This window comes from Osmia bicornis, unplaced genomic scaffold (assembly GCF_907164935.1).
Source record: "Osmia bicornis bicornis unplaced genomic scaffold, iOsmBic2.1, whole genome shotgun sequence".
Taxonomy (NCBI): Eukaryota; Metazoa; Arthropoda; class Insecta; order Hymenoptera; family Megachilidae; genus Osmia; species Osmia bicornis.
The window spans coordinates 411,455-435,928 of record NW_025791146.1 but is presented as its reverse complement, the minus strand read 5'-3'; the positions used below and the strand labels follow the sequence as shown (position 1 = coordinate 435,928).

Sequence of the window (24,474 nt, the reverse complement as noted above, 5' to 3'; positions counted from 1 at the left end):
CCTTTTGCTTCTGGTGGAGTATGTCTCGCGATTGGTCCCGTTGAAAAAACATTTTGCAATTTTTCATTCCTAACGACATTTTTTTCTAAATGTATGTTCGCCAATTATTCCGAGACGGATGAAATAATCGGAACGAAACCTTTTGGATCTTCTAAAGTATGTGTCCCGATTGGTCCCGTTAAAAAGCATTTTATATTTTTTCATTCCGAACGCTTTTTATTGCAGAAAAACCTACTGTTTCATGTACGTGAGCCGTACGTTCGCCGATTATTCCGAGAAGGATGGACCAATCGGAATGAAACTTCTTGCATCTTGTAGAGTATATCTCCCAATTGGTCCCGTCAGAAAGGCATTTTGCATTTTTTCATTGCTAACGATTTTTTTGCAAGAACGTAATGCTTGATTTATATTTTTCACCGATTACCGCGAGATGTTTTGTAGAGTATATCTTCCAATTGGTCCTGCAAAAAAATTTTTGTATTTTTTCATTCCTAACGACCTTTATCGCAAAATACGTAATACTTCATTTACATCTTCCGGCGTCTATGCTGCAGGGAATGTACCGATAGCGATGAAACCTTTCACATTTAGTAGGAGGTATATCTGCGATGATTCCACTTGCAAAAATTTATGAAATTTGTTGTTTATTAACAACTTAAGTTCGGTCAATTTTTTTTCGGTTTATGGTTATTAGCTAAGCAACAGAAATCTGAAATCACCTTACACTATCCTACAAATACTACTGGTTCCACAAAAAAGTGTGAAATAAAATAATTTTTAACAAAAAAAACATCCGACTTCGAAATGCACTAAAAAGCGTAAAATAATTTCTATTTCATTTATACCAATATTCCATAGCTATTAATAATATCTACTTAATCGTTAAATAGAATACCAAATACATTTCAAAGTTTTCGGAGGCGGCGCAAAATTAAAAATATCCGACCAAACGATGCTGCCAATAACGATTTGATTGCGGTATGGCAAACTTGGTAATTAATAAGTCGTAAGAGAAAAATTATAGGTCCGGCTGAAAACATTTGTAATTGTAACGATTATATGAGAAATTGGCAGCACTCCTGATGTACATGCACTATACTGCAGTTCACAAGAGATCATACTTAACTCGCGCCGCTCACTAGGTCTAGAGAGATTTATAATAACGTGTGTTATTCCCCTCTACAGCTTGCTTCTTATTATTCTTTGCGAACATGTAAATGGTGGGCGGAAATATATGACGTACGATAACTGATAACCGGTGATGATATTGTAAAGTATCGCGATACAATGAAATTTCTATTATTTGTCGCAGAAAAATGATGTGAACGCATAGTAAGAAGCACGCTGTAAAGGGGAATCTCACGCACTATTAAAAATCTCCCTAGACTTCAGTAGGTCACTAGCTGCGCGAGTTAAGTGCGGTCACTCTTGAACTGCAATATAGTTAATTCGCAATGGGTTTGTTGATTCCCGTTGAATATTGTTTACTTGAAACTATCAAATGGGTGATTTATCATAGGTTGCCGACACCTGAACTAGGATCTTCCTAGTAGAGGAAAAGTTTTTAATTTTGCGCCGCCTCCGAAAACTTTGAAATGTATTTGGTATCCTATTTAACGATTAAGTAGATATTATTAATAGCTGTGGAATATTGGTATACATGAAATAGAAATTATTTTACGCTTTTTAGTGCATTTCGAAGTCGGATTTTTTTTTTGTTAAAAATTATTTTATTTCACACTCTTTTATTCTTTGATCTCTAATCTAGTCACTAGATTAAGGTTTTTATTTTATTTTATTTTATTTTCTTGATTTATTTATTTTACTTTTATTTTTATTTATTTTCGTCTATTTATTTCCTTTGCTTTTTTATTTCCGCGACATATATACCATAGGTATATATACCTGTTTTTATTTTCTTGATTTTATTTTCTTTTATTTTACTTTATTTATCTTTTTAGTTTTAAGTTTTAAGTATTGACTGGGGAGTCCCTACACTTTTTCTTTTTTAATTAATGGACTGTTACTGTATTTTATATATTTATTTATTTATTCTATTATTTATATCAATATGAGTATTACGACGAGCCCTCAGCCGAGCTGCACTGCCAGGGGAAACGATGTGATAATAACGTTCCCTTTTCCCGAGACATAGGGGTGCCGTCAAACTGGATCCGGTCGGCCGTGTACGAGCGGCACGAGGACCTCGGGAAAGATTTGCGCATCCACCACCCTGGCGCAAACAGGAAGTGGGTCTGCGGGGTGTGTTCCTTCACGGACAACAGTGTCTATGCACTGAAGAAAGTGAGGAAACACCACGCAGACTCACATAAAGGTAGTGCAGAGCCTCGCGCCGCTGGGGCGCGGCCGCCGGTCAGCACGAGTAGTAATAGTAGTAGTAGCAGGGACGGCGGCAGTGCACCCCCGGCTGAGGGTGAACCAGCCGAGAAGCGATCCTCACTAGACGCGGCACCAGCCGAGACGACTCAGAGGCCCTCTCCGTCACCGTTGGAAGCGGCAAGGACCACCACGCGTGGGGGCGCGCTTACGCGCGCCGCTAAATATACCTCAGCCAACTCCCGGACCACCGTGGCTGCTAAAACCAGAACCGCACCGAAGAAGAAGCCAGTAATCAGCTCATCGGTGACGGGGAGAAACTTACTGACGAGCTGGGCCGTGAAATCGACAGCGACAAGGAAAAGCGGGACGCCGCACAGTGGGCCGGATTGGAGAAGTATGGGACATTTGTATATAACTCTTGGACTACAAAAGATATCGGAATGAAATCTGATTTAAAAAATGTTAAAATATAATCCGTATTAAATGAAATACAATGTAAATGGTACGTTTTATGTTTAGCAGTTATTTTTTTAATTTCTTAGATTGAATGGTATTAAACAAATTTGAAAAACTGTTTATTTCATATTTTATCAATATCTAATATTATATGTATATTATACATATATATATGTGTGTGTGTGTATGTATATATATCATTAAATATAAGAAAATAACTTATTAAAAAGTGTAAAAATATTATAATAATTATATGGGGTTACTTACATGGTGATTGATAAATGATAAACGCTTTACTCGTTTATAAGTTCTTTAGCTTCAGGATCTAGTATTTCATGGTTCTTGTTGGAAGATTTTAGTCTTATTGTTGACATATATGGATCTGATGTTAAAAGTAGCCTATAGAATGTATCTTCATTAGTAGCGGTTCTTGAGATTTTTCTGCTATTTTTTGTTCTATATTTTTTGAAATCCTTGTGCCTCGTCTCTTGTGCCTCTTCTGAAAGTTGGCCGATAGGAAGTAGAGCATGTTGTATTATATCTGCCCCATGTATCAGGAGTTTATGGACGGATGCTGGCATATAATACCATCCGTAATTTTTTATAAAATGTTTCGCAGTGTCCAAAGTATATTTTTGAAATCTATTGGCATCTATTTCGTATGGCGAAGAAATTACTTGTAATATAATATGAAAGCGTTTAATCAATGTTCTGTCAATATCTGTTATTTCTGCAGAAATTTCGTCATTTCTAAAAAATCGTCTTGCAGTGTTGCCATCATTTGAAGACCCCCATCCTTGCATGACAAAGTCTACAAGTAGCCCCAATTTGTCCTTAAATTGTTTTTGAATATGTTGCTTTCTTTCAGACTGGATTTTCTTTAGTTCAGGTGTATTTGCTGTCCACTTTTTGAAGGGCATATTATAAGATACATGCAGTAAGCATTCAAAACACCGAATCCATGCGTGTAGAGAAGAAATGCCGAAGGAGAAATTATCACTATTACAAGCTTTAGAATTCACAAGTTCTAGGTTGTTCATCTCTGTTGGTTTTGCGTTGCAAATGTAGCAACGCATTGCAGAAGTTGTATGTGTTATAGTGTTGCATACTTTATTGTCCACCATTGCTAAAATCATGGAATACTCTATTTGCACATTATTAATTTTTGTTGGGTTCAAATGTTCTATTTCATTGTTGATTCGATTTATTTCTTCTTCTATAACTTCCGTAGATTCTTTAATAAAATGGAATTTTATTGGTCGGCAAAACCAAGGGGACGATGGTCTTGGATTATTCCATAAAATATCAGAATTTGATTTTTTGGAAAGTCTTAATGGTACGAAACTTGAAACAAATACGTTATCGTCATTTATTAAATTGGACTCTGTGTGGAGTATTTGCTTATATTTCTGGTGTCCTGAGCTTCCATCACATCCCCACTTGCAAGTAAGAATTAATTCTGAATTATCCTCTAATCTGTTTATACTTTTCAATATGCGTGAAGTTGTATGATCTAATAAACCTTGGAGTGTGACTTTGGCATAAGTTTCTGTTATTTCTGTTATTTCTGTGATTTAACACTGACGGCTTTAAATAGTAATAATTTGAAAAATGGGACGAAGTGGGAACTGATTTCTGCGTGGTTGTATAGAGGAAGATGTACTGAAAAGATTCCAATTTCTTTCGATCCGGGACTTTTTGGGACTCAAAAGATATCTCTTCTCAATTGCCAAATATTTAAAATATTTTCTTTATCAGGTTTAATAATATTTTTTAAATATTTTATAGACAATAATTATTAATGGTATGAGTATTTCTTATCTTGAAACGATGTTCTTTATTGCAGAAAAAGAATAGAAAGCAAATATTGAACAGGTTGCTCAGGACATTTCGTAGAAGATGAACACATTTTTCTAGTAAAACATGCTATTTTTAAAAAATACAGTTTCAAGTGTTAGGATTTGTCTGCAATTTTTATTAAATTTCATTAATTTATTCATTTTCGAGGTCCACAGACAATTAGGAAATAATATAAATTCAATAAATATAGATATACGAAAGTTGATTTTTTCGTAAAATGTCCCATACTTCTCCAATCCGGCCCACTGTGCGCCGTCCAGCCCCGCCGATGGACGACCTCCATCCACGGAGAGTCCCGCCACCCCGCCGACCGTGGACCTCACCACTCCACCAGCGGGGACCGGCGCCGCTAAAAGGACCAGTGGCGGGCCAGCGTCAATGAGGAGGCCAAGCGGGGGGGTAACTTCCACATTAACCCCCCCCCCACTAAAAGAGAAGGAAAAGAGCCCGGAGGCTAAGAGAAGGAGTACCCGGGCGAAAACGGAGCCTCCTCAACCTGGCCCGCCCCGACGAACCACCACCACCACAACCAGGAAGGTGTCCCCCGCCGTCACCTATGCGGAGGTAACCAGGGGCACGTCGACCGTCACCACCCCCATGACCACCAGGAGAATGGCACGGGCGTCCTCGCTCCCGCCCGTGCCGAGACAAGAGGAAGCCGGGAGGCGTCCACCACACTAGCGCTCCCCACCAGACTAGTGACGGCGACGTCCACCTTTGCGACGGCGGGGACACTGACCCTGACGACGACCTCGGTCTATAGCAAACCGGTGGCAGTCGTAACCGTCGCAACAAGAAGGAGCGGGGGGGGGGGGACCTCGCCGATGGGGCTCAAGAAGAGGATACAGGAAGATACGGTGCTCCTGGAGTCCGCGCCGACGACCAGGGCGCGGGCTGCCAGGACAACCACGGAGCCCCCTCGGACCCCCCCCCCAGGACTAGGAACCAAGGAAGGAGGAGCCCGCCAACGGGAAGTGCGACGGTGAGCGACATGGCCCCCAGAAGACGTCGGAGGAGCGCTCTGTAACGAGGAGTACCCGTGCGAAGACTCTGTCGCCCGGGTCGACATTAGAGAAGAAGAAGGGGGACGGACCCACCACCCTACCGTCCCCCACTACAGGGCGCACCGGGAGAAGGAATCTTCTCCCTGCTATAGCCGAGGCGTCGCCAGCTATACCAGCGGCGCCGGTGGAGGCACTAAAGATTGGAGGAGGAGGAGGAGGAAGAGGAAGGGGAGTAGTAGAAGAAGACGAGGAGGACTGGCGGGACGTCACGCCGCGGAACATGAGGAGAAGGGCTGGGCGGCAGGAAGAGAAGGGAGCTGTGACGACCCCGTCACCGAAGCCGCAGGCGCGGCAACCACCGCAACAACAACAACAACAACAACAAGATGACGAAGTGGTCCGGGGGCCACTGCAGCACAGTCGTGTTATGGATGGACATGGACTTTACCTTGCACCATATAAACGGGGAAAAGGAATTAAAGAACAAAAAAAGAAACGCTTCGGCAAATTGTAACGCTTCCAAACGGCGCAATGACAAATGTACAGTTATATAACTTTGCACGAAAGTTGAACTTTCCATATTTTCGAGGTGTTTTCATGCGTACAAATTTACCCTCTAAATCGTTCTTAAACGAATGGGGTATCGTGAATTTAGATAAATCGGAAGGTCCTGGTACACACTGGGTAGCTTACGTAAAGCGGGGTAATTGTGTTAAATATTTCGATTCTTTTGGAAATCTGGGACCACCGATAGAGTTAATGAACTACTTCGGAAACCATGTAACGATTTTATACAATCACACGCAGTATCAAAAATTCAATACGAGTGTATGTGGACAACTCTGCCTGCATTTTTTAGCTGGAAATGTATAAAATAGTTTCGATGCACATAGTCTTCACAGTTGCAAAGATATCGTTGACGTTTACGTTAAGTAGAAAAAATTCTGTGCTTAGCACTGATTACTTTCCACCTATAGACTTGAAGGACGATAATTACGAACTCGGACTCGTTGATTTTCAAGCTTTCAACACAATACCGAACGTTGACTTTACAAACAATAAATTTTACTTTGATGCCGATGGTGAGATCACGATACCGGATGGTTCGTATGAACTCGAAGCACTAAATAAATACTTGCAAGAGAAAATAATGGACAAGACAAAAATCATTTTATTTCGTACAAATAACAGCACTTTGAAAAGTGAAATATATAGTGATTATACAATCGATTTTACCAAACCAAATAATATAGGATCGCTTCTCGGGTTTTCTACATATCGCATATTACCGCCGGGACAATGGCACGAGTCGAATATACCCGTAAATATTATGAAAGTAAATGTGCTGAGGATCGAATGTAATATTACGACTGGCGCGTATAGCAACGGTCAATGTGTTCATACCATTCATGAGTTTTCACCGCGCGTGCCACCAGGATATAAAATTTCGGAAAGTCCTACGAACGTCATTTATCTTCCAGTTATCGTGAGAGCCATTGATCACCTTAGTACACGCATTACCGATCAAATCGATAATCTGATAAATTTCCGTGGAGAAGAAGTGACAGTGACGCTTCATATTAGGCGGTGTAAAAAATAACATGAATATGAACATGATAATCAATGGCCTGTTGAACGGCTCGAACGGCTCGTTGAACGGCTCGTTGAACGGCTCGAACGGCCAGCTGAACGGCTCGAACGGCATGCTGAACATTTTACGACAGCTGCAGTGAGGATAATGATGTAAAAACGATAACAATTATACAATCATTCAGTAGAGGAAATATATCCAAATCGGACACATCGCAAGAGCACATCGTAGAACGCTCCGACGACGCGACCGTTTGATGTACGTTAAATATCCGTTCATTTAATAGCCTTTCAAGAGAACAAGCAGCACTTATGCCAAACATTACTAGAAATGATGTTGTTGTATACAGATGCTAAAACTCAACCGATCAACAATCCGCCGAATGCATTATTGGGCACCCCGTTGAACGAGTTGCTAAAAGGATCGTTAGAAAATGGATGGAACCAGAACTTCAATCACAAACGCACAAATTGTACTTGCAGCAGCAGCAATTACCACGGTTGCAGGAATGGTAATCATGTATTAAACGGTGATGACTCTTTACAATCATTTAGTAAGGACAATATCTCCAAACTGAACACATCGCAAGATTTGAGCGACAAAAACGCGCAATTTCTGCAATCGTTGGGTTTTGTGATTAAGAAACGAAAATGATGGATCCATTGAACATTGCCAGTTTACCGATTTCTGACGATCGAACTACAAAGATCGAGTTACATAGTTACAGCCCATACGCCAACACAACGTTCGGTAACAATGCTGAAATACGAATTCCCATTCAACAACAAGATTTGTACACGTTTCCTAGTGAGAGTTACCTTTACGTCGAAGGAAAACTCATTCTCAACGATGACAATGTTGCAGGAACTTCGGTTGGACGAGAAATGAATTGCGCAGCATTTATGTTTGATGAAATTCGATATGAATTAAACGGCGTGGAGATCGATCGTTGTAAAACCGTTGGAATAACAACTATGATAAAAAATGGAGTATCGTTGACAACGACAAAATCAAAAATGCTTGAAAACGCTGGTTGGATAGACATACCCAATGCAGGAGGCTACTTTGACTTTTGTGTTCCTCTAAATATGCTGCTCGGTTTCTGCGAAGATTACAAACGAATAGTGAGTAATGCGCATCATGAATTGATTCTGATTCGGTCGCGAGACGACAAAAACGCTGTTTATGGAACAGATGGTGCAAAATACACGCTGCAACTATACAAAGTACAGTGGAGGATGCCACATGTCACGCTCGAAGAAAGACGCAAACTTTCATTGTTGCGTATGCTTGAAAACGGTCAAACGATAATTATGAGTTACCGTTCCTGAGACTTACACGAGTATCCAATGTTACAAGCAACCACTAAACATACATGGAGCATTAAAGCAGCTACACAATTAGAAAAACCGCCATATGTAATGTTTGCATTACAAACGGATAAAAATAAATAGGCTCAATAGACATATCACCAAATTTGATGACTGCAAACTCACCAATTTTCGATTGTATTTAAATTCGGAATCATATCCGTATGACAATTTGAATCTTGACTTTAATAAAAATAGATACTCTGTCCTTTACATGTACGCAAAATACAGATAGTCATATTACGGAGCAATGTGCAGTAATGGTGATGACGGAGCTCTATACGATAAGATACTCTTTTTCGGCTACGGCCCGTTCATTGTCATTGATTGCTCGCATCAGAACGAATCGGTAAAAAGCGCTACAATCGATGTACGAATCGATTTTGAGTGTAGTGAAAATGTTCCTGAAAATACTATCATTCAGTTTGATCATTCACGATCGTATCGTGCAGTACAATCCACTGACCAATGTAGTGCGCAAACTCTCTTAAGTGGAAGAGGGTTTATATGATCATTCCGCAGCAAAACCAGTCATTTTTCGCCACAAATTCAACTAATCAAAATGAATGTACCAACATTCGTGGACATTCAAGGCTTCAAAAGCGATACGAACGAGTTTTTCGTAAAGGAACTTGCCATCTTCCAGAATGGGAATCGCGTACAATGTTTCATCTTTGCGCCACCATTTGCTAAGAAAAAATTGTCGAAAGCAGAATTAAGACAAATAAAATGGTTAACGCAAAATCATCACGGTTTTGAGTGGGACGATGGTACCGTGCCGTATTCACGCCTTCAAGAGTGTGCCGCTTCGTGTTTGAAAGATAGTATTCATGGATCTGTATACGTCATGGGCATTGAGAAAGAAAAATGGCTGAAGAAACTTTATCCTTCAGTCAGTCCAATCAATATAGAGGTTTTGAACAAAGATGACGATCTACCGAATTTGCCAACCAAGAGCCGGCATATTCAGGATGGATAGATGTGTAACGTCCCGGAATTATTCGCGAGCACGCTACTGCACCGACGCGTAGGGAGAGCGGTTCCCTATGAGAAGGCGACTCGTATTTTATGATATATATATATTATGTATTAATTATAGGAAGGGATTATAGGTTCGGGTGGCACGCGGTAAAGGAGTAAAATCCAACGCTAAATTCCTTTCTCAAAATGATCATATGTGAATGTTTATTCAAGAAATTAAATGTGGTGTCTTGTGTATAATATAAAAATAAAAAAAGAAAGAAGGTAAGTAATATAAAAGAATATTGAACGTAATTAAATAATGTGATTAAATATTGAATTTAAATAATGTATTGAAGTAATTAAATATTGAATTGAATTAATGTAGTTAATTAACAAATGTTGCGCCCTGTGTTTGAAATACAAAAGAAAATAATGGAATTAGTAATGTACAATGAGTACGCCCTGGATTGAAAAATACAAAGAAACTAACAATCGTGTTTGTGCCTAAATTGGAATACAATAAAAGAAAATTAGATTATTACAAAAATAATTCAACCTAAAATAAAAATACAGAGTAAATAAATTGATTAGTGAACGCGGTTCTAGATACGATTATAAAACTTGAATTTATAATTTAATATAATTTAATATAATTTAATATAATTTAATATAATTTAATATAATTTAATATAATTTAATATAATTTAATATAATATAAATGATTTGAATGAATTGTCGGGAAATTGGCCAAGATCCGTTCCGACGCTGTAGGAGTTGGCTCGTTCGGCCGCAGTTCGGTTTCTGGGCAACTTAGCCGTCAATGAACAGGCCGCATCCAAGGAGCTTCTGCTTTCGCTCGCTCGTTAAGCTTGGTAGCGAACTCTGCAAAACGGTATCGTCGCTCTAGAGCCAGTGTACTGATAGGCCGCATCCAAGGAGCTTCGGCTTTCGCTCGCTCGTTAAGCTTGGGTGCGAACCTGACACGTAGGAGAACCGCTGCGAACCGATAGTTGAGCGCTCCGGGTCTGACGCGGAACCTTTGCCGCTTTGCCGACAAAAGAGTCTAAGATTACTGAATTCTATATAAATCGTATCATAGACCCGTCTCGGACTACGATCAGAATCGAAGTGAAAATTCTTTGCGCGGCACGCTCGTATTTATACCGGAGAACTGCTGACGTAGCAGTTTCTTCTACCTGTGTTTTCGATACCGGAAGTGTTTGGACTTTGACCGGTGCGTACGTGACTCCGTGCGTCTCGCTATCTCCGCCTACGCGCTATTGCCGTCTCTTTCTACTCTGCGCTTGTTCCTATCTCTTTCTATTCGCTATTGCTGTCTTTCTCTATTTATTTCGCGCGCTGTGTCGATCGCGACGTTTTTTATCGATTTACGACGTATATTTTAAAGTATATAGAATTTTTGTTAAATGTAAATATTAATAAATATAAGATTCTGTTTAGTTATTAAATATAAATATAATTATTGAAATCAATGTAGTACAAAAATAAATAAACGAATTTGTAATTATATAAAAACGAAAAAAATGAATAAATATATTAATAAATATTAATTATTAAATTTCTCTTGTTCATTCTTCTTGTAGGATGTTACAGATGGATAAACATATGGCATGCATCGCGCACAACGGAGCATGTGCTATGAGAAACGTATCGATATTAAACGAATGGTGGTTAAAAAAAAGGAAGGAGGAAGATGAGGAGCTGTGCATGGAACATTATAACCGGCTGGGGGATGACACGCACATAGATGGACCTCCACCGAAAAAGAAAAATTGTTACATTTGTGTTAAAACACGAAACATTTAATATAATTTATTAATTTTGATCATTACTGTAAAATAATAAAATCTATTTAGTAAAAATATACTTTATGCGTCTTAATGTTGTTTTACCTAGAACAATTGTATGTGTAACGTTTGTGTTTCCTATTCCAATGCAGGAGATATAAAAGGAATGTTCTTCTATTTCAAAGAAATGAGGGAGTAGGGCGAAATCCATGTTTACATGCAGACACGTGTCGATGTGCAATCTGGTACAGATAGAGAGAGCATCGTCGAGACAGACTTTCGGTCACGTTGTTGCTTGGATGCGTATTTGATGGCTCGCTCACGAATTACATTCCGCGTGCCCGCCACCACCGCCGCCGCGCCGCGCCGCGGAGAAAAACGGTTAATCGCGGTTAAAGCGCGTTATCGCCGTGGAGAAAAAGGGTTAATCGCGGTTAAAGCTCGTCTACGGCCGCGGTTAAAGCGCGTTCACGACGCGGACAAGCAGCTTTTCCGCAACCTATAAAGAGGCTGAATCATTAAATATATGGTTATTATATAGATGATATACGTTTCGCAAAGCAGTCCCTGTCTGTCCTTATTCTCGATTTAGACGAGAGGACAACACGCATGGACGATCGTCGGCGACGACACGGACCCCTCTTGCCGAATACGATACGTGGTATAATTTGCGGTCCATCGAACTGCGGTAAAACGAACATCGTAATCAGCCTGATCGAGAGCCCGAACAGAGTAAGAATCAATAACGTATATGTATACTCAAAATCATTGCAACAACCAAAGTACAAATATCTCGAACGAATTTTGACAAACGTTCCTGAAATCGGATACTTTCATTTTCAAATAATGCCGAAGTCGTGCCACCGAACGAGGCGCTGCCCGATTCGGTGTTTATATTCGATGACGTTGCGTGCGACAAGCAAGACGTGATAAGAGAATATTTCGCTATGGGTAGGCACTCGCGCGTGGACTGTTTTTATCTCTGTCACACTTACGCGAGAATATCGAAACACCTATTTCGCGACAATGCCAAACTTTTGATCGTGTTCAAACAAGATGGCACGAATCTACACCACATTTATAATGATCATGTAAATACAGACATGTCGTACGAAAACTTTTGTAAATTGTGCGCACAGTGTTGGGAACAGAAATATGGTTTCGTAATAATCGACAAGAACAGCTCAATGGAACATGACAGTTACAGAAAAGGATTTAACGAATTTGCCGTTTTCTGAAACATTTAGTCCATCGATAGAACGCTTAGCGAGTAGACGTCTTTGCAATGGATAATAGTAATATTAAAGAATCGAGTAAAGTTGCCAATACTATAGCTAAAACAAGCGATGCTATACGCAAAAAACGTAGAGCTCTCAAATCGGAGAGCATCGACGAAGAGAGAGTCCTCGGAAAACGATTGAGACCCGTGGTAGAACAGCTGGAACGAATTATCGAGAATATGTCAGCGGTATCGCCACATTCAGACACGATCGATATAAAATCTGAGTCGACATTCCCAACTTTGAATATTAAAGAACTGCAAAAATTGACGTCAACTCCTTTTCTTAACCCTCAAAGCACACAAACTGCAACAGCACGCATTTATTCCGAACCTGGTACATCTTCGAGTGAACAGACGGTGGATCTGACGAAAGATCGTCCCGATTTTATCCGACTTCGAAAAGGAGGAGGATACTCAATTCGATCAGTATATTTTTTTCTTTTATTATTTTTTTTTCCTGGCTTTGTTCACCGATTACTCCTGGATGAATGAACCAATCGGAATGAAATCTTTTGCATCTTGTAGGATATGTCTTGCGATTGGTCCCGTTAAAAAACAATTTTATATTTTCCCTTCCGAACGGTTTTTATTGCAAAAAAACGTACTATCTCATGTACGTGCGGCGTATGTTCACCGATTATTCTGAGAAGGATGGACCAATCGGAATGAAACTTTTTGAATCTTGTACAGTATATCTCCCCATTGGTCCTGTAAAAAAATATTTTGCGTTTTTTTATTCCTAGCGACTTTTTTTTCTACATGTACGTTCGCTGATTACTCCGAGACGGATGGACCAATCGGAATGAAATCTTTTGCGTCTTGTAGGATATGTCTTCCGATTGGTCCCGTTATAAAAACATTTCGCATTTTTTTATTCCGAACGGTATTCATTACTGCAAAATACGTTCTGGTTCAAGTAATGCACCGATTGCGATGAGAGTTTTCACATTTCGTAGATCATTCCACGATGATTCCATTTCCCAAAATTTATGTAACTTCTTATTGTTAATAACTATTGTTATTATAATAAAAAGCCTATTCTTTAGGGTTACGCTCCAAGGAATATACCGATCGCGATTTTTCAAAGTTGTACCTGCAAGTAAACTTCGTTTCTTTACCAATTGGTTGCTAATACGGTATCCTTCGAATACTGCTCGTTCCACTAAAAAGTGTGAAATAAAATAATTTTTAACAAAAAAACATCCGACTTCGAAGTGCACTAAAAAGTATAAAATAATTTCTATTTCATTTATATCTGTATTCCACAGCTATTAATACAATCTACTTAATCGTTAAATAGGATACTAAATATATTTCAAAGTTTTCGGAGGCGGCGCAAAATTAAAAATACCCGAACAAACGGTGCTGCCAATAACGATTTGATTGTTGTATGGCAAACTTGGTAATTAATAAGTCGTAAGAGAAAAATTATAGGTCCGGCTGAAAACATTTGTAATTGTAACGATTGTATCAGAAATTGGCAGCACTCCTGATGTACATGCACTATACTGCAGTTCACGAGAGATCATACTTAACTCGCGCCGCTCACCAGGTCTAGAGAGATTTTTAATAACGTGTGTTATTACCTTTTCCAATTTGCTTCTTATTATACTTTGCGATCATATAAATGGTGGGCAGAAATATATGACGTACGATAACTGAAAACCGGTGATGATATTGTAAAGTTTCACGATGCAATGAAAATTCTATTATTTTCCGGAACAAAATGATGTGAACGTAAAGTAAGAAGCAAGCTGTAAAGGGGAATCACACGCACTATTAAAAATCTCCCTAGACCTCAGTAGGTCACTAGCTGCGCGAGTTAAGTGCGGTCACTCGTGAACTGCAGTATAGCTAATTCGCAATGGGTATATTGATTCCCATTGAATATTGTTTACTTGAAATTATCAAATGGGTCATTTGTCACTGGTTGCCGACACCTGAACTAAGATCTTCCTAGTAGAGGAAAAGTTTTTAATTTTGCGCCGTCTCCGAAAACTTTGAAATATATTTAGTATGCTATTTAATGATCAAGTAGATCGTATTAATAGCTGTGGAATACAGATATAAATGAAATGGAAATTATTTTATACTTTTTAGTGCATTTTGAGGTCGGATTTTTTTTTGTTAAAAATTATTTTATGCAGTAATGAATACCGTTCGGAATAAAAAAATTCGAAATGTTTTACAACGGGACCAATCGGAAGACATATCCTACAAGATGCAAAGATTTCATTCCGATTGGTCCATCCGTCTCGGAGTAATCGGTGAACAAAGCCAGAGAAAAAAAAAAAGAAAAATGTACTGATCGAAATTGAGTATCCTCCTCCTTTTCGAAGTCGGATAAAAATGCAGTTTTGGCGTCGAACTTCATTATTTCATAGTCTTCTTTCGCTGCTATTGCGAGAAGAATTCTTATAGATTCGTAGCGGACGACAGGTGCAAATCTATCAAAGTAATCGATTCCTTCTCGTTATCGAAATCCTTTCGCTACAAGTCTCGCCTTATATCTCTTCAGATTTCCAGTTGCATCGTTTTTTATAGTAAAAACCCACTTGCATCCGATTGCATGCTTTCCTGGTGGCAGTGTGCATAAGGGCCAAGTATGATTTTCTTCAAGAGCTTGCATTTTTTTCGTCCATAGCTCTCTTCCATTTTCCGGTATCATCATTTGATATTGCCTCACAAGGGAACATCGGGGACTGATACACTCCGATTTTGATGAAACTTTGCATAAATATTTATTAGACCTGTTTATGAAGATAACCGTAATTCGTTGGTACCCGTTTTTCACTTTGAGGGAGATATTAACCATTTTATCCGAACCGCCCGTTCTCTATACGTGCTTATAAATCGTAAACAACAAAAGATATCAAAAAATAGTTGAAATAAAAGTTATAGCGTTTCTTGAGGTTTATAAACTGCGTGTAAATTTTTTTTTAAATCATCGTTTTTGCAAAATTGAATTCCCCCTCCCCCTCCGTTTTGAAAAACTTTCCTTTTTTCTCAATCAGTAAAAGCGCCTATTTATTATGAATTCAACGATGTATTATAGTGTATAGTTGTTTTAATTATTCCGATGGAATTTTTGATTTAAGTTTTTTGATCCGTCTGTATTGACCGCTAACTCGACTTATAGTACTTGCGACGTTGATAGAACCTATATACGTTTTACAAGATATTTGCGTTTATATAAAATCGCAATAACAATCCGTTTATTGTAGGCGTATGATATTTTTTAAAAAGGTAAACATGTTATTCCCGAAACACGTTCAAAACATGCAATGACGTGCGTATCTCACGATAGTTTCTTATAATAGCATGATACGTTGTACTGACGTACGTACACCGTACATATATATATGCATCAAAACAGACCGTATGCAGTTATTGTTAACCAGTATCGAAAGAACGTGTGGCAGTTGGTTGCTCTCGAGTCGTGCTCTGTGGCAAAATGGTTTATATTAATCCTGCAAATGTAATTAATTTGCTATTGACTACATCTCATTTTATGCAGTTTGCACTGACTCCAGTCAATTACAAAGAAGTTGCACTATACGAAATATTACAAGGTATTATAACAAGAAGCATTGAAGATCAATCGTTTTTTGTTGAAGAGGATGAAACTTTAGACTTTGAAGAGCCAAGACCAGTAGAAGCAGATATTGTAGATCCACCATTTGATGCTGCGGATACTGACGTTGAAGCTATAGAGGAAGAAGACGTCTGCATTCCAGAGGAACAAGAAGATGATGTCGACTTGGAATATAAAAAGAATGCGGTAGAATTTTGGAAAAGTACACCAGGTAAACGGAAAGCTGTTAAGCAGTACAACATAATTTTCGAAAGGTTCGATTACGTGAACAGTTGTACAGATGGGAAAAATACGTCGAAGCAGGTGGAACGCGAAGAGATAAGTTATTGTATATTTCGGATTTTACTCTTTCGATGTTTCGTGATGCTCTTAAAAGAGGATCCATGGTCCATGATATTGATATCATGAAAATGGGCATTAGAAGCAAAAGAAAACATTGATTTGCCAAGATTTAAAGCAGGAAAATGGTGGATATTTAAATTTAAAAAACTGCATGGAATAGTTTCGCGTAAAATAACAAAATTTGTAACTTACCGGGAACGTGAAAATTCTCAAGAAATAGATACAGTTATCGATAATTTTATTCAAGTTGTGAAACCGAATATTAATAGTTATGGTGTAGAAAATGTATTTAATTCGGACGAAAGTGGTTTTAATTTAGAACTTCATTCTGGTCGAACACTAGCTGTAAAGGGATCAAAAACCATTGAAGCTGTCGTACAGTCCATATCATCAACCACTCATAGTTATACCATACAACCTACTGTATCTGCAAATGGAAAATTGCTTTCACCGCTTTACATAGTTTTAAAGGAATCAAGTGGACAGTTCGGACCAAGAGTAAAAGAAAGTTTATTCAATGCTCCAAATGTTCATGTTTCTGCTTCAAAATCTGGCAAATTAACTTCAGAGCACTTTAAAACTTGGTTTACTGAAATGTTTTTAACAAACGTGGGATCCCGAAGCGTTCTCCTACTAGATTCATGGAGTGGACACTGTCCAAATGTTTTGCAAAATCTTGTTCCTGAAGGAAAAGAAGTACTTTTTCTGACGATACCGAAAGAGACGACAGGAAGACTACAGCCTCTTGATGTTCTTGGTTTTCGAATATGGAAAAATTTCGTAAAAACTTTTTCCGATCAGGTCATTTTATTGAATCATGATGTTATTTTACATCAACGAAATAATATCATAAAACTCCAATCTCTTATACATAATCAGTTGTCTTCACCTAGATTCCAAAATTTATTTAAGCATTCGTGGTACAAAAGTGGATATATAGAAGAACGTCCGGAACGCTATGAAAATCCAGTTGATTATTGTTTTACAAAACAGGCTGGCAAAATTCATCGGTGCGATATATGCGGAGAATTAGCTATACTTCGTTGTGCTTGGTGTAAAAAATATTTATGTTTCAAACACTTTTTTGAAGAATTTCACTACTGTAAAAGCTATGTCGAATAATGTTGCTTGTTATATACATGTACAATAATATTATATTATATAAAACTTAAAGTCAGAATAAGCGAAATATGTATAGGAGCGGATTTAACTAACACAGTATGAATGAATGAGTGTTACTATATCAGAAACTCTTACTCTACATTTTCAGCTTATTTTTATATGTAGATTAACCGTCTTTTCAATTGTACTACTACATCGGAAGTACTCTGTATATTGTAGAAAGTCTACAGAATAAATGTACTTCATCATATGATGATGAAATTAATCTTGCAATTATGAAAATGACATGTAAAACGAATGGAAAAATGGTTCTTATCAAAGATCTTATCAACGTTGCAAGTATAAATTGAGATAGTGGTCAATACAGACAGATCAAAAAATTTAAATCAAAAATTCCATCGGAATAATTAACACAACTATACATTATAATAAATCGTTGAATTCGTAATAAATAGGCGCTTTTATTGATTGAAAAAAAAGTAAAGTTTTTCAAAACGGAGGGGGAGAGGGAATTCAATTTTGCAAAAAAGGATGATTTAAAAAAAAAAAATTTACACGCAGCTTTATAGACCTTAAGAAACGCTATAACTTTTATTTCAACTATTTTTTGATATCTTTTGTTGTTTACGATTTATAAGTACGTATATAGAAAGGGCGGTTCGGATAAAAGGGTTGATATCTCCCTCAAAGTGAAAAACGGGCACCAATGAATTACAGTTATCTTCATAAACAGGTCTAATAAATATTTATGCAAAGTTTCATCAAAATCGGAGTGTATCAGTCCCCAATGTTCCCTTGTCAGTGTAGGTCATAGGCATTGTGTCCGCTAAAAAAGCGATAGGAACACCGTATCGGTCAGGTGCTTGTATCTTTCTTCTATCGCGCAATTGTCTGCCTTCTTGAGCATCTTCATTGGCGGCTGCCAGCTCTGTTCCTGGAGTACTCGTATCTCAGCATCATCTTCAACGGCTGGAGCTTGGTGTTCGGCTGCATCTTCTGGAGCAGGAATCATCTCTGCTTCATTTTCAAAATTGAACCTGATAGAGACTGTACCAGTCCCTGCATTGGTTTGGGCACTTGGCAGGGCCCCCTTCATTGAACGTTACATCACTTCTTATTAAAATTTTCTTCAAGTCATTGTCCCAAAGTCTATAATTGGTAGACTCTCCATCATAACCGACAAATATGACCTGCTTGCTTTTGGGATCGAATTTGTGCCGTCTTTCCTTCGGCACATTCAGGTAGGCTGCGGACCCAAACACCTTTAAGTGTTTTATTGCAGGTTTGCGTTTAAACCACTTCTCGAACGAAGTAACCGTCTCCCCTGGCTTTAGGATGGGCCGATTCAGAACATAGCACGCGGTGTTTACCGATTCCGTCCATAACTTTTTGTCAACGTTCTTTGCATGAATCATAGAACGTGCACTCTCAACCAGCGTACGAATTTCGCGTTCAGCGCGTCCATTTTGCTCATGGATGTAGGGTGACGAACATTCGTGGATGATACCTTTTTCCTTCAAAAATGTTTGGAGCTGGCTGCAGGTATACTCGGTCCCATTGTCTGAGCGCATGACCTTTATTTTCCTTCCTGTCTGTGTAGACATAAGTGCTTCGAACTCCTTGAATTTGCTGAAAACTTCTGATTTATGACGCAGGAAATAAACTTTTCTATAGCTTGTGTTCTCATCCTTGAAGAGTAAGAAAAACCGGGTGTTGCTTGGCGAGCTTATGTTTACATGTTACCCTGGTTCATAATTGCTTTCGACCCCGATGCTTGGATGCGGCCTTCGGGACTGCTTGCCCATAACGCATCCTTCACAGAAGGACTTGTTTAGAAGGTCTTCCTTTTCAACTCCATTGATACCGAAGTGTTCACAAGTGTGTTTTACAGCGCGCACATTTACGTGCCCCATCCGCTCATGCCAAAGTTTCAATTTTCCCCGGTCATCTGCTAATTTTACCGCTTTACAGTCAATGGGCACTTTCACTTTAAAACACATCTTGAACAGCGTTTCATGTGGGATTCCTCGTGCGGCGAATTTTCCCTTACTGTCACGAACTTCACATCTGTCTTCAAACGAGTGAAAAGAATACCGTTTCTTATTCACTGATCCTATGGAGAATAAACTGCACTTCAATTCAGGAACATAGAGCACATCCTGTAACTCGGGTTCGTAAATCACTCCCCCAAACACTTCTTGGATTTTAATTATTCCAATGCCAGCAGCTAAAATGATACGATCATCCGCTACTTTCACCATATGACCATTTCAATTCGGCTGCAGTACCGAAAAATAATCTTTGCGGAAGGTCATGTGCATTCCAGCATCTGAATCCGCAATCCACACACCACTGTCAATTTCATTAGTGCACTTATATGTAGCAACAATGTCACACACTAATGCTGACGCATTTTTCACAGTTTGGCTTGATGATTTTCCAGCTTGATCTTCTTGCTTTTTAGGACACTCGCGTGCTCAATGGCATTTTTCTTTGCATATTCCACAGCGCGTGCGTTTCTTCAGCTCCTCGATATCTTTCTTGGAGCGTTTCTTCTTCTTCGCATCGTTTACGGATGTTTTCTGGACTTGAAGCGCGAGCGTCGACACTTCATCCTCAGCACACAACTTGTCTTCTTTGATTAATCTGCTAATCAAGTTCGACTTCGTCTTTTCCGCACTAGGAGTGCATTCCCATGCATGGCGGAAGATGGAGAACTTCATAGGTAAACTGCGCAACAGTTTTGTCATGACAGCTTTGTCCGACGGTTTCTCACCCGCATCCTGTAGTCGTCTACAGATACTCTCGAGTATCTCCAACTGATTTGCAACAGGCTCTTCTTCACTTATGCGGAAATTATAAAACTGTTCCCAGGCAGATTGAGCAGCGTCTTCACTTGCATTTTCGTACAAGTCCTTCAGCTTATCCCACATTTCCTTCGCAGTAGAGCAGTTGTACAAATTGCGGCAGAGATTTTTAGCAACTGTATTCAGAATCAACATCTTAACTTGCGCTGATTTTTTATCATAAGCCTTGAGTTCCGTTTCGTCAGGTTTCACTATAGTACCATCCACTAAACCAAGCAAATCTTTTGCTTCTAGCGCAAGCACTACTTCAAATTTCCACGTGGAGTAGTTTGTGCCGTCTAGTTTCACAATTTCCATTCCAACTTCTTTGTCGGACATCATGTTGAAATCACTCACACGGATTGATACACAGTTAAATCGAGAACTTTTATTCACTTAGCCAGCAACAAACCTCTCTTTAATTGGCGCAGTGGATGCGTGCTGGGCCCATAACCTATTGAGGATCTTTAGTTATCAAATAAAAGACCTCAATCGATTTGCAGATGAAAGATTATTTATTTATAATATAAAATACAGGAAAAACGGAAACTCTAACTTGGTAATGGTTACTGCTTAAAAGCGACTTTTCGACTGACTGCTCGGCAAGAAAAACCTTTTAATATGTATGCGACGTTGCTGAAAACGGTCAGCTGACACCCGATTTTATGACCCGACCTGAGCCTGTGTCGAGTTCGAGAATATCGGAAGTGAGGAAGGAAAATTCAAAATAAAAACCAATCTCAATAGTAACATGGTGACACCCGTGCCCCCCCCCCCCCCCGTTACAATCGCTGCGCTTTCCCCCACCCATGCGCCCACCTAACACTAACCCATAACCCTTCCCTCACCTCACCCCTTTCTCTCCGTCCACCGGTGTCGGGCCGGTGAAGGCGACGGACAGACCGACCAGGAGCTTCGAGGCCGGTGGCAGATCCACCCCTCCGGCAAACACGGAGCAACGAGGAATTCTCCAGAAATTATGATGAAGCGGCCCAAAAACAGACGAAAACGTCCACCCGGAGCCATCTGTCGCCGAGTCCGAAGATCTCAGCCCACCCGTCACCGCAGGAAGTCCTTCAGCCCCATCGACCCCGATCACCGGTGTATCGAAAATCGATAATCGATCCATCCCGGGCCGGAAGAGGCCCCCTTCCAAACCCCATCCCCTCCCTAAAATATCCCGCGATGGTCTCGTCGTCGCAGCGGCGACGATGAGCCGGCATTGAGCCATAGGCTATCATTATATACGAAACGATTAGAGAGTTTTGAGAAAGCGATTAGCGATTTTGGTATTAAGATTTACGGAGTGTGAAAATTTGAGTGAGGCGTTTTGAGTAAGCCCTTCCAGTTTTAAGATTACATTAATTGCATTGTATTGTTTGAGTTTGGCAACGGCCACTCTATTTCGACCCCTGTGTTTTGTAACGCTACGTGTAACGTAGAGACCCCGCAAGAACCCATCTCGACCCTGCACCTTGCTGTCCTCCACTATTTCCTCCTCGCGTACTCCCCCGCGAAACTGTGCGGACGAAAGTGCCCGAATCCCCCCTCCATTGTGAACGTCCCATACACCTTTCCCCTTTCCCCTTTTGATTTCGGTTGCCACAATAAGTGGCTGGCGCCCAACATTTGTATTTCGCGACACCCCCCCTCTGTATAGAGTGAACCCCCGAAAGGGTCACAACATATACATATGTCACTTTGAAAAAATTACAATTGTACAGAGTCGCGAAAAAAATAATTATTATTATAATAATAAATTTTATTTTTATAAGTAAGTAATAATAAATTTTCTATATCCCATTCGACGTAACTTATCTCCACTTATCTATGCCACATTTAGAGTGGTATATATTGTATTTATACAAAATATAAAATATATTGTATGTAGACTAATTTACATATCAGCTGAAAATTTCATCGACATGAGTTCATGTATATGTATATGACGTTAATACTAATAAATACGTAATAATATTATTGTACCTTGTAACACCCGTCAAAATGTCGTGAAATTGTTATCTGTGATTACGTAAAACTCATATTTCTTCATTAGGTACAAAAATTGATTAAATCTAAAAAGACAGGTTATTTCCACTGACGAAAGGGATGCATAAATACTCGGGTTGATGACATGTGTATGGGTTGGTACTAATTTATGTACTTATAAAAGATATACATTTTTTATCCATAAGATAGAAAATGAGTGTGATATTAATAGTTTTAAATTTGTAGATTGAAATCTATTATTTCTGATGGTACTACAAATCGTAACAAAGATCTTTCCTTTAAACATTTATTCTATCTCAAGGAATTAACATACATAATGCAAATGTATTTTTATCGTATAATAATATATTTTACGATATGGTTACGATATATAACGTGAGTATGATTTAGAAATTTGGGTAAACTTTACCTCAGGGGCCCAACAATTATGGCCTTCTTTTTACCTCCTTGAAGTATTTTACGTATAGAATCTGAAAATCCTAGTTTTAAGACGCGGAATTCATTGGTTCAGAAGTTATACGTGTGTAAAAGTGAGCGTTTTTAGCGTATACCGGGTGTGCTGTACTCCGGTGCTAACCCTAACCCTAACCCTAGCAATAGTAAAAAATGCCAATTATAATAGAAATCGAATGAAAGCCAATTTTAGACTAATTTACCTACAAATTCTGTTTTACCGACGGCGACTCTACTCATTGGACGTGATTGGACGGCAACAGACTACAAGTCAATATGGCGTCGAAATAACCCGTGAAATACGCTAAATACGCTCACATTTACACATGTATAACTTCTGAACCTATGGATTCCGCGCCTTAAAACTAGGATTTTTAGATTCTACTCGTAAAATACTTCAAGAAGGTAAAAAAAAGGCCATAATTTTTGGGCCCCTGAGGTAAAGTTCAGCCACGAATTTTATTCCACTTCTGTAAGCGATTTCACGTGGGCTGAGTGGACAGAAAACTGAGGCACACTTTGCAACAAACACAGATCGTTTATTGCGCGTCAAATATGTACAAGAGTCAGTAACAAACACAAACAACGTGAAACGATCACATCGCGTGGTCTAAACGTACAATAATAACGCGTGGACGAAGCGTGGTCAATATACTATAACAAAGTAAATGCGTGGACAATGCGCGGTCAAAATGATTGTTATATTAACGAAAGAAAACCAGAAACTTGATCTGAGCGAGAGCGAGAACAAACGAAGCGTGTGCGTAGGCTCTGAGCGTTCGATCAAGAAGAACGAAATCGATGATGGCGTCGATCGTGCCGGTTCGGCGTGGAGAGGGGACCGCGTGGACAAAGTGGGCCCGTGAGGTGCTGCCGCTATCGGTAACGACGCACCAACGAATTATTTTCGCTGCCAACTTCGTCATGCTGCGTGTACGTAGGGAATTTCGCCAACAACTTCATAAAGCTCTAATTTTCTAATGATATTTTCACTTTTCTGGTGGATGTGTTTTTTGGTTATGGCAATTTCTAATAGATCCTTTATAAGTATATATACTTAATACCGTGGTTTTGACACGGTTATCAGGGAATTCTAGAATTTTATGTACTTAATAGTACTTGTGTCAGTTGGAAATTGAGAACGAAAAGAAGAAATTCAGATAAGTATTTTTTGTTAATAAAAATTAGGTATAGGAATGAGCACGATACTTTGTGACCTCTTTAATTCATTTTTGACAGATGATTTAATCAGTGTCGAACGCAATTATTTACTTTAAGATTATGGAGACACAAAACTATTGTATGGAAATTATGTCATGATTATTCACTATGTAAGTATTCACTAAATATACCATACAAATAAACTATTTTAATTCAACCATTGTTAGATTTTTTCTGTTATAAGGAAATGTATGAACAATAAATAACCAGA

The 24,474-nt window shown here is 39.0% G+C and overlaps 1 protein-coding gene across 1 annotated transcript; it reads right to left on the bottom strand.

The window, feature by feature from the left end:
* Nucleotides 1-20,210: 20,210 nt before the first annotated feature.
* LOC114882063 lies at nt 20,211-20,918 on the bottom strand. Its single transcript, XM_029198943.2, has one exon. The coding sequence runs from the start codon at nt 20,916-20,918 to the stop codon at nt 20,211-20,213; it is 708 nt and encodes a 235-aa protein (XP_029054776.2).
* Nucleotides 20,919-24,474: the final 3,556 nt, after the last annotated feature.